We start from the raw sequence: 12,429 nt of genomic DNA, 5'->3' as shown, positions 1-12,429 counted from the left end.
AGTGGAATTCGTATTGCACTCTTAATGTTACCACCCTTTCCTTTTGTTTTGGCTTTCCTATTTGCTGAGTCAGTCCTTCTGACAGTCATTTCTTTTTTGATTACTTCACAGTTTTCATGCAGCCATCTTGTCTTAGCATTCCTGCACTACCCTTTTATTTCATTCCTTAGCAACTTATATTTCTATATTCCAGAATTTCCCTGAACATTGTTGTACTTCCTTCTTTCATCAGTCAACTGAATATTTCTTCTGTTAGCCATGGTTTCTTAGCAGTTAGCTTCTCTGTATCTATGTTTTTCTTTCCAACTTCTGTGACTGCCCTTTTTAGAGATGTCCATTCCTCTTCTATTGTACTGCATACTGGGCTACTCCTTATTACTGTATCTATAACCTTAGAGAACTTCAAGAATATCTCACCATTCCTTACTTCTTAACATATCCCAGTTCTTTGTACATTTATTCTTCCTGACTAATATCTTAAACTTCAGCCTACTCCTCATCACCACTAATTGTGGTCTGAGCCTATATTTGCTCCTGAGTATGCCGTACAATCCAATATCTGATTTTGGAATCTCTGTCTGACCATGATGTAATCTAACGGAAATCTTCCCATACCATCTGGCCTTTTCCATGTATACCTCCTACTCTTGTGATTCTTGAACAGAGTATTCAGTGTTACTAGCTGAAATTTATTACAGACCTTAAGTAATCTTTCTCCTCTCTCATTCCTTGTCCCAAGCCCATATTCTCCTGTAACCTTTTCTTCTACTCCTTCCCCTACAACTGTATTCCAATCACCCATGACTATTAGATTTTCATCTCCCTTTATGTACTGTATTACCCTTTCAACATCCTCATACACTTTCTCTGTCACTTCATCTTCAGCTTGCAACAGCGGCATGTATACCTGAACTATTGTTGTCAGTGTTGGTTTGCTGTCGATTCTGATAAGAACAACCCTATTGCTGAACATTTCACAGTAACACACTCTCTGCCCTACCTTCTTATTTGTAATGAATCCTCCTCCCATTATACCATTTTCTGCTGCTGCTGATATTACCCTATGGCCTATACTGATCTGGCCAGATATCCTTGTCTTCTTTCCATTTCACTTTCCTGACCGCTATTTTACTTAGAATGAGCCTTTGCATTTCCCTTTTCAGATTTTATAGCTTCCCTAACATGTTCAAGCTTCTGACATTCCATGCTCTGGCTCATAAAGCCATATTTCTTCATAGATAATTGAATGTTTTTCTTGTATGCACCTCCCCCTTAGCAGTTTCCTCCAGAGATCTGAATGGGGGACTATTCTGGAATCTTTTGGCAATGGAGAGACCATCACGACACTTTTTCAATTACAGGCCACTTGTCCTGAGTATACCCATTATGTGTCTGTAATGCAGTGGTTTCTATTCCCTTTCCATCCTTATGCTATTGATCATTGCTGATTCTTCTGCCTTTAGAGGCCGTTTTCACACTCCAAGGACAAAAGAGTATCCTAAACCTTCTGTTCGCTCCTCCTTCCTGTTTTACAAGGCCGTTGGCAGAATGAGGCTGACTTCTTATGCTGGAAGTCTTCAGTTCCCAATATTGTTTATTAATTGAAATTTAGGCAGGGGGAAGGGGGGGGGGGTTGTCAAACCCGGTACCAATGATGTTTTGATTACTAATCAAAGATGCTACCTCTAGACCACAGGTGCCTTTGTATACCAACTCCAGTTATTTCAATTGTACCCATGATTTAAAAACAGACAGTTCACTTGCATTGTTGTCCATGACCAAGAGAGTCTTATGACAAACTAAAGACTAGAGGTGGTCCAGGAACTTGCTGGCAGATTAGAACTGCGTGCTAGACTGAGATTCAAACTCAGGACCTTTGCCTTTCTTACAAGTACTCTGTCAATTGAACTACCAAACCACAATTTACAACCCATCCTCATAGCTTTACTTCCAATAGTAACTCATCTCCTACCATCCAAACTTCACAGAAGATCTTCTGTAAAACTTGTGGGTCTAGTACTCTTGGAAGCCACAGCCTGAGGAATGTTTGCAGAGTGAAATTTTCAGTCTGAAGTGAAGTGTGCACTGATATGAAACTTCCTAGCAGATTAAAACTGTGGAAGAAATTGTTATTCTGAAGTATCTGTTATAGTGGTTATAGTTATTTTTTTGTACCAACCACTTGCAACAGTTATTTACAACAGTCAGTCACCTTTACTGTTGAACTCACCAGACAGGGGTACAGTTAAATAATGAAATTGGTGAAATCTATCACTTTAGTTTATCAGTATAATTAAAAATGTGGGTATAGTGAACTTAGTTAATTAACCTTATCTAATTAACTGTCCACTATTTTAGTTGGTGTTTGATGGGTTACTGGTGTTTCATACTACATGTATACATTAGAAATATAGTTCTGGAAGCTGCAACAGAAAGTATACTAAATTTTGCCATAGCACTATTAAAAATGAAATGTTCATGATGTGCTTTTGGCAGTGTGAACTAATTAATATGTAAGCTGAATAATGAAGGTAAAATTCAGAGCTTAATTTCTGGTGCTGTTCAATTACTGCAATATTTACATCTACATATATACTTTACAAATGACCATGATGTGTATGGCAGAGGGTATGTCCCATTATACCAGTTACTGGGGTTTCTTCCCACTCCATTTAAGTATGGAGCATGGGACGAATGACTTTTTGAATGCCTCTGATCTTGCTGTAATTATTCTGATCTTACCCTCCCTGTGTGACCAATACATAGGTGGTTGTAGTACATTCCTAGAGTCATCAATTAAATCAGGTTCTTGAAACTTTGTTAGTAGAATTTCTCAGGATAATTTACATCTGTCTTCAAGTATCTGCCAATTAACTTCTTTCAACACCCAGTGACACTCTCCCACAGGTTAAACAAACTTGTGATGATTCGCACTGCCATTCTCTGTATACGTTCAATATCCCCTGTTACTCCTCTTTGGTATGGGTCCCACACACTTGAGCAATATTCTACAATTCATTGCATGAGTGATCTGTAAGAAATTTCCTTTGTAGATTTGTTGCATTTCCCCTGTATTCTACCAATAAAGTGAAGTTTACTGCCTGGTTTACCAGTGACTGATCCTATGTGATCATTTCATTTCATATCTCTACAGAGTGTTACACCCAGGTATTTGTATAAAGTTGGCCAATTCAATGATATTATAGTCATAGGATACTACATTTTTTTGCATTGTGAAGTGCACAATTTTAAATTTTTGAACTTTTAAAGCAAATTGCCAATCTTTGCACCACTTTGAAACCTTGTCAAGACCAGACTGACTATTGTTGCACCTTCTTTCAGATAGTACTTCATTACAGGTAACAGCATTGTATGCAAAAAGTGTGAGGTTACTATTAATATTGTGTGCAAGGTCATTAATATACAACATGAACAGCAAGGGTCCCAACACACTTCACTGTGGCACACCCACAGTTACTTCTATATCTGATGATGACTCTCCATCCAAAAAGTCCTCAATCCAGTCACAATTTTCACTTGATACCCCATGTGATCATACTTTTGAGATGTGGCTCTGAGTCAAATGCTTTTGAGAAACCAATAAATACTGCATCTACCTGAATACCTTGATACAAGGCTTTCAGTATGTTAACTGAGAAAAGTGTGAGTTGGGTTTCACATGATCAATGTTTTGGAATCCATGCTGGTTGGCATGAAGGAGGTCATTCTGTTCAAGATACCTCAGTATGTTCTAGCTCAGAATATATTCTAAGATTCTATAACAAATCGAAACTGGATGGCAGTTTTGTGGATCATTTCTACTACCCCTCTTGTAGACAGGTATGATCTATGCTTGTTTCTAAGAAATGGGCACAAAAAGGGATCTACAACAGTTTATAGTTAGAAGAGAGGCTAACTCAGACACAAATTCAGAATAGAATCTGATAGGAATTCCATTGGGCCTTGGAGCTTTGTTCAGTTTTGACCATGTCAGCTGTTTCTCAACACCACTGACACTTATACTTATTTCACTCATCTATTTAGCTGTAAAGGGATAAAGTGGAGCAATTCTCCTGGGTTTTCCTTTGTAAAGAAACACTTGAAAGTGGAGTTAAATGTTTCAGCTTTTGCTTTGCTACCCTCAATTCCGGTTCCTGTCTCATTCATTAGGGATTGGAGCCACTAACAGCCTTGACATATGACCAGAATTTGTTTGCATTCTGTGAAAGATCATTTGACAGTATTTTGTTATGGTAGTCATTGAAGGCTTCACTTATTGCTCTATTGACAGCCAAATGCGTTTCATTCAGCATCTCTCCATCTATAGCACTATGCTTTGTTTGACACCTATTATGCTGTAACCTCTATTCCTGTTCCTTTAGAAATTCCATTATGGAGACTGTATACCATGGGGGATCCCTCCCATTATGAACTATTCTACTTAGTACACATGTATCCAGTGCATTGTCAATTATTCTTTTAAACTTGAGCTATAGTTCCTCTACATGCTCCTGCCCTGTGGTGAAAGTTTAAGTTCCTCTTTGAGGTATGACACTACTGATTTTTTTAATCTGGTTTACTGAACGTGCATATCTTTGTGCTTGTTTTAGTTGTCCTTTATACTATGGTAATCACTGTTGCCACAATCATGTCATGGTCACTGATATCAGTTTTGATGTGGACGTCCTCAAAGAAGTCAGGTCTATTTGTTGCATTAGATCCAGGATATTTCCGTCATGAGTGGGATTCTCAACTATCTGTTCTAGGTGTTTGTTAGAGAACTCATTCAGTAGTGTTTCACAGGATGTCTTATCATGTGCACCACTAACAAAACTGTAATTTTCCCAATTGATTGTTGGGTGGTTAAAGTCTCCAATGATGATTATAGTATGATTGTGGAACGTATGTACAAGTGAATTAAGTTTTCTTGTGAAGTTTTCCACTAAATCAAGAGGTGAGTGATAGAAGGATCCAGTTACCATTTTATGCCAATCCCTGATACTGAGTCTTGCCCATACAATCTCACATGCAGCTTCAGCTTCTGTCTTGGTGGATCTGAGTTTCTTGTCTACTGTGACAAACACATCACCTCAATTTCTGTTAGGATATCGGTTCAATATAAACTTAAGTGTTCCTAAAAATCTCACTGCTCTCAATTTCAGGTTTCAACCAGACTTCTTTACATAGTATTATATGAGCTTCACTGCTTTTCAGGAGTGCTTCAAACTGTGGCACTTTGCTGTGAATGCTTCGACAGTTAACCATTAGGATTTGGGTACTCCCACCTGAGGGAGGCATTTCTTTTGATCTTACACTGATAATACCTGGTTTCCTATAGCTATGATTATCTCACTTGGATGGAGAGTCACCTGATCTAAAAAACCCTAGTGTGCAGCCCAGACAGAGTCAGCTACCTGAGTAGCAGCCTCTGATGTGTAGTGCACAACTGACAGTTTAGCAGGACCCTACAGTCTCAACCCTATGGCACAAGTCTAGGTAGGAAGTCACAGTCTAGCTTGTCACAGAACCTTCAAAGTCTATGGTTCAGTCCTTTCACTTGACTCAGAACCAAGGGACCATGATCATTTCTGGGCAATGCTGCAAGTTATGAGCTTTGTTGAAATTCCACGTGCAGGGCTGGTCTTCTCAACATTCTCTTCCAATTGCTGGAATGACCCAGGTATGACATGGACATCATTTTATCCAACACATGTCACAATCTGCAGCTGGTTGCACTCTGTTTCCTCTATTTCTGCTGGAATAGCCTCTTCAACATTTTGAATGAGGGCTGCAGGCATATTCACTGTCCAATCCATTACTGCCATTTCCCTAAGAGGTAGAATCACTTGCCATATGTTTGATCTGCTAATAATTAATAGACCCCTATCCTTTTCATTTGCCTTCTCTTCACATCATACAAACTAGGTTTCCCCAAAACAGGTGAACTGAGTCCCACTGGCTCAATTTCAGTTTCAGTGAAAGACAACTCCTCAGACTTGTTGATTAGGGGGATTGGTGCCTCTACCATTGAAATGCCACTTGCAGTCAAGTGGACGAGTAATGATAGATGTCATACTTTCTATGTAGGAGAAGAATCCACAGAAGTTGATAAGTGTAGGGCCTTGAAATACACTGCAAAAATATACATAACATGATAAAATTGTTTACTCCTGTACAAGATATTCCATTTGAGAAAAATAAGAGTATGTTAATAAAGTTTTATGTGAAGTTTGAAAAACTGCTGATTAGCTGCAGAATTTCTTCAGCTACTGATGTAAATTTTTTAGTGTGAGAATGACTAATTACATTTCTCCAAGCTTTCAGAGTGTTGTGAATCTCTTAAGTTTAGTGTTAGTGTATGCAGAATTCCAGTGGATGAATGGTTATAGTGTTACCCTCTCATATGAGTAATAGATTTAAGTCGCTCAGATGTGATTACTATTGTGATACCATTTCCTGAACACCAAGAAATGTAGACAATAGAATTCAGTTATTTGTAGACTCTGTGAAACCTCTGACTTTCCACATTTCTTTCTGTAGAAATATGAAAATACTTGTTGCACGCTGATATCTGTCCTCTCTGAAAATATCATCATCTCTTATGTAGTCTGACAGTTACTTCCATGAACTATGGAATACCTTAAAGATGGTCCACCTCTCCGTTCATTTATCCATGGTAAGAGCTCAGATGCAAGTGTGAATGCATAGCATTCTCTCAGTAAATGGATGGTACTGTGCACTATTGACAGTTATTAAAATACCTGCTAGTTACAGATGAGTGATTATTGCAGTGTATGATACTTCCCATTCTGGTTCTTTCTATCAGCCACGATATTTTTGCCACCTTTATTACAGACATATAATAGCCAAAAAATGTTGAAGATGTCAGGTCATGAGATTCAAAAGGAAATAACAAGGAAATTTTATTTTGAACATGATTTGGAAGATGAAGCTGAAGTGGAATCATGACAAATTGTTTGCAAACACTATAGTGGAATTGATGATTTCCCAGTTTTTGTTGAAGATGATTGTGATTTGAAATAAAGATGATTTCAACCTATATAACACACCAGTATCCTCTTTTCATGTGTAGAATGAATTTTGTTTGTTTTGTCATAATGGTAAATTTTCACAAAACATAAAATTTCTGATGAGATTTTTGAAGAAAAAAAGAGTTGTTCTGAAAACTAATTTAAAAGCACAAAAAGTACATTTGTGTAATAAATGACAAGGACTTGGAGCACTAAACGTCACTGGATTTCGAATTTACCTAGTATTTGAAACATCTTTATTCTCAGATTATGAATAAATGTTATCATTTGTATAAATGAAAATATTTCAAATAAATATTTTCATTTGTTATTCATGCTTAACGAATCACAATTTTTAATCTGGATTTGCCATTCATCATTGGAATAAATGTGGTCCAACTCAGATGGTAAGCACATGCACATGCTGCAAATTGACAGCCTATGTGCAAATGAGTTTGAGGAAGAGACGTCCATGTGGCTGTGGACAACTGGGTGTTATTTTCATGACTGTGGCCAAGCGCTATCTTGGTTGTGTAATTAGGTGAGGCAGCATGGGACATCTTCAGCAGCTTCCAAGGATGTCCATGAAGTGTATTCATGCTCTCCCTCACACACTACAGGGGCATGCAAATGCTGCAGATGAGCCACACACTTGCAGGGCTCAATTTCATTACAATGAAAAAAGGCATTGAACTTACCTATAGTGTCAAATAGCTGCAGATATCTGTTTCAATGTAGTAATGTGGCTGCAACCAGAGCCAGCTTTATTGTCATTTGTCACAGAAAAATTGGGTGCTGTAGGTCCTAAGGCAAACGAGATGATCTCAGTCAGAGAAAAAATCTAATTGTCAGTCAAAATTATACTGTTTGAGATTTTGATAAGCACCAAAGTTTAATTTTAATGGCAAAGGACAACAAATTGAATATGAAAATAGATTAAATAAAATATAATGTACCACATCTGATATTACCTTAGTTGTAGCACCCAAGGAATTCATTAAAGAAATTCATTGAAATATTTTGACAGACACAAATATGTGATTCAACTGCAGAGATTTCTTTGGTCAAGATGAAACTTATTTTATAAGATAATTTCTTTTATTTTGCCTACATTTATTCTATAGCATGTACAACAAAGTGTTTTATGAGGTCTGTTCAAAAAATTCTGGAATTTTGTCTACCAAATTTTTCTGCTCTTACCTTTTACTTACTGTGCATGGTCTCCTTCAAAATACTATCCTCCACAATTGATACATCATACCCAACTCCATTTCCAGAAGCAGTGTTGGTACCCTTCTTGTTGGATTGTGTGAACTGCTGTCTGCTAATTTTCTTTTATCTTGTCTACTTTGCAAATCTTTGTCCTTTCAATGGTGTTTTCAACTTTGGAAATAAAAAAAGTCCACAGGGGCATGTCTGGAGGGTACGGAGGATGAGGGAGCACAGTGATTTTCTTTTTGTGCAATAATCATGCACCAAACAGGGATGAATGTGTGGCTGCATTATCATGATGCAAGAGCCATGAATTGTCTCACCACATTTCAGACAATTTCCTTGTCACATTTTCTTGCAGGTACCACAACACGTCTTGATAGTACCATTGATTAACAGTTTGTTCCTGTGACACAAATTCATGATAAACTAGTCCTTCAATGTCATAGAAAACTTAAAGCATGGCTTTGACATTTGACCTGATCTGACAAGCTGTTTTTGGTCTTGGAGAATCTTATCCAACCCATTGTGAAGATTGAACCTTGATCTTAACATCATAACTGTTGACCCACATTTCATCATCAGTTATGATTCTCTTAAGGAACATCTCATTCTCATTTATGTGATCCAAAAGCTCTTCACAGATTGTGAGGTGAATGTCTTTCTGGTCTTGACTTATGAGCTGTGAGATGAACTTGGTGGCAACATGATGCATTTCAAGATGCTGTGTCAAAATTTCATAACATGAACCAACTGAAATGATACGTTCTTCTGCAGTCTCTTGGACAGACACTCTTCAGTTGGCATGCACAATTTCAATGATGTTCCTGATATGAATGATGTCAGTAGACGTTGAAGGCATCCTGAACGAGGGTCATCTTTAACTTCCATCCATTTTTAAACCACATAAACCATTTGTAACAATGAGTACAGCTTAATCACTCATCACCGTAGGCTTCCTACATCATTTTGTGTGTCTCTGTAAAGTTTTTCTTGAGTTTTAAGCAAAATTTAATGCAGACGCATTGCTCCTGTAACTCTGCCATCTCAAAATTCACAAACTGTGCAACACAATGTTCTACTCAACACAGCACTGAACAATAACAGACATACAACAATGAAACATCTGGCAGTTACACATTAAAGACAGGCATGTGCAAAGATGCCAACGGCATTTCACTCCAACACACCATTGTCACAAAATTATGAATTCTCTGGAATTTTTTGAACAAATCCTTTACATAATCATGTTGTCTTTCTCAGTGAATTGTACCAATGTAAAGCTCTATGGTTATCATAGACTCATTCAGCTGGTAACCTTATAGCTGTCTATTAGTTAAACTGTTTTCTTTTCCACTATAGCTCATTAGTTCACTTATTTACTTTCAGGAAATACACTCTCATTTCTCTCAACATCACACCATTTCTACATAACAGTGTATTAAAGTTCTTTGTGGATGATACAATAAACTGTACGAGGGCACCAAACAATGATGACTTTTGGTGGAGTGTAGAGATAAAAGTAAGTTGAGTGACTGCATCCTTATGCTTATTCTGGTATAACAGCTTTAAAAATAATCCCAAAGACAATGTAACAATTCAGCAATAGATAGCAAGTAACTGTCCAAATTTTTATTACACTATTATTGTACAGCTCAGTGCAGAAAGAATAACCAGGCTGATTGATCCCAAAACAAAAATGGAACTAAAAAATGAAAAAAAACACCTCACAAGAAATTTATTGCCATAGACCAAAAAGACATCTCCAGTTCCAGAAATTATCATGTTTAAGTTTAACTGCCTAGGCCAAAAGTTAGAATTTTTTCCTTGCACTGTGCCCTTGTACTGATAATGGAATCATACCTACAGAAGACCGGTATGCCCATCATTGATGTCTCTGTGTGTTGGCAGTTGGCAAGTAGGTACTTCTATGCAAGTTTTGTTAAAGAGAAATTAATGTAGAACATCATAAATCTGCTGTCACAGGTGAATACTGAACAGTGAATTTGTTTTTGTTCAGAGAAAAGGAGGCATTAAACTAAATTCAGAACTGGGAAACACAGTGTGTGGCTACTCCAAGGATCAGCAGTGGGCCCACTCATGTTCTTACCCTACAAAAATGATCTTCCAATTAGTTCAAAGGATAGTCCAAAGCCTGTCATGTTTGCAGGTGGCATAAGCATACTACCAGTGTGAAAACTGAACCTTGGCAAACACAGTTCAGATAATAGCTGAAAAGCACTACAAATGGCTCACAACAAACGTTTTAAGTCTTAATCTCATAAAGGCTCAGATTCTGCAACTTCTAACAAGCTAAAATGTCCTGTTACAATCAGAAGTAGACATTAATGGCAGATACTAAATGAAACAAGCTGTGTAAGACCCCAAAAGGGTCCAGTTGGAAAACAGGTTAAAGAGGAGTCAACACTTAGACAAACAAGTTATGAAGTTCAGTTTGGCATGTTGTCCCCTAAGTTACGTCTCTCATCATGTTTACCAAAAGAGGAATGTTAGAAGCAAGCTGTAAGAATATTGTGTAAAGTAGGTAACCATACATTTTCAGAGGCCTTTTTGGGGGTATTGAAATTCAGACATTCACTTCCCAATACATTTACTCCTTAATGATTTTTCTTGTTGAGAACAAATATCAGTTTCAGATGAACTTTGATCTACATACTCATGATACAAGATGTAAAAATAATATCATGTTGACTTTATCTCCTTGTCTAGGATGCAGAATGACCAGTTATTCAAGTTCCCTGTTAGCATAAATCGAGAAATTGGGTATCCAAACCAGTCCAAAATAAAATTAAAAACTCACCTCATTAGCTGCTGTTTCTAAAAAGTATCTGAATATCTAAACCAGATGATTGAAAAGTCCTCTTAGGTACATGATGAATTGCAATGTTAGTTGGAAAGCTGCATGACAAGTATGAAGTTACCGTAAATAGGACACAGTATTGTTTCAGATGTAGGTACAAATATTTTCTTTGAAAAATACCATTAACATTGAGTAAATATTAAACTAATAATATAACTGCTCAGTATAAGTGAAGAGGTAGGGGGTGTTTTTCAAAGTAGTAGCTTTCTTTCTAACTTTCTTCGTCAAACTTCTAAAGTTTGAAGAGCATTAAGCATTATAGTGATAGTTTATTGTTACTAGAATAAACACTCATAAGTTTCTGTGATTTGTGTGTCTTTTGTTAATATATACCTTGACTCATTGCATATCTCTAAAGGCACTCCTTGTTGGTATGCATGTGACAGCATGCACTATGAATATGTTTCAAAATGGTGTGCATAATAGCCCTTGAGCCAGGGACCTTTTGTATACCCACCAGATGGACTGTTTTACTGTAAGTATGTGCTGGCATCCACTTTCACCAGCACTAGGACATATTGTATAGAGGCACTGAACAATGTCAAGAGAAGACCAAGACACATCCCCTGGCTATGCACCAATAACCCCCCTGGGCAGCATCAAAGAAGGCTGCTTTGCTGACTGAGCTATCCCAATCTCTCAGTCTCAGTACCTCAGTACATCACATCAGGATTCAGTTCACACTACACCTCAATATGTTTCACTGCGCTCTAGTCTTCCTCAGTGATAGTTGTTGCCTCGCACTTTAGCCAGCTGTGAGGAAACGTTAATCATAGTATATAGTTGTGATATGGACACAGACTAGATTCAAAAATTAGTAGATGTTATTTGATTGCTGTTAACCACAGAACTTCAGACTGGATATCACTGAGTTAAGTGCTCAATTGGTTTCTCTAATAAAGTGTATTTTAACCATGTGTGTATTTCATGTTGTAGTGAGAGGAAACCGGCCACCCACCTATCACACCACCCTTTCCTCATCCAGCCAGGACACACAAAATGTTACAAAAAGGCACAACCATGACAAACTATCCTAAAGCCATTTTTTTCTCATAGTGGCAAGCATCCCATCTCATAGTAGCACTTGCAACCGAAATCCTCAATTATTTGCTGGGTGTATTCCAATCTCTGTTAACCTCTACAGATTTGACCCTTTACAGCTCCCTCTTGTACCAGGTAAATTATTCAGTGAAGTTTTACAGATGTTCTACCATCCTGTCCCTTTTTCTTGTCAGTGTTTTCCATACATTCCTTCCCTCAACCGTTCTCCAGAGAACCTCCTCATTCCTTACCTTATCAGTCCAT

At 37.5% G+C, this 12,429-nt stretch overlaps 1 protein-coding gene across 1 annotated transcript in view; it reads left to right on the top strand.

Moving 5' to 3' along the window:
- Positions 1-12,429, top strand: part of LOC126092254 (uncharacterized) — a 353,514-nt gene that overhangs the window by 218,525 nt on the left and 122,560 nt on the right. The window contains exon 7 of the mRNA XM_049907766.1: positions 9,633-9,765. Coding sequence (XP_049763723.1) covers positions 9,633-9,765 — 133 coding nt within the window. The remainder of the gene's footprint in view (positions 1-9,632; positions 9,766-12,429) is intronic.

Source organism: Schistocerca cancellata, chromosome 7 (assembly GCF_023864275.1).
Source record: "Schistocerca cancellata isolate TAMUIC-IGC-003103 chromosome 7, iqSchCanc2.1, whole genome shotgun sequence".
NCBI lineage: Eukaryota > Metazoa > Arthropoda > Insecta > Orthoptera > Acrididae > Schistocerca > Schistocerca cancellata.
The sequence above is the reverse complement of the archived record's forward strand: the minus strand, read 5'-3'. Positions and strand labels throughout refer to the sequence as shown.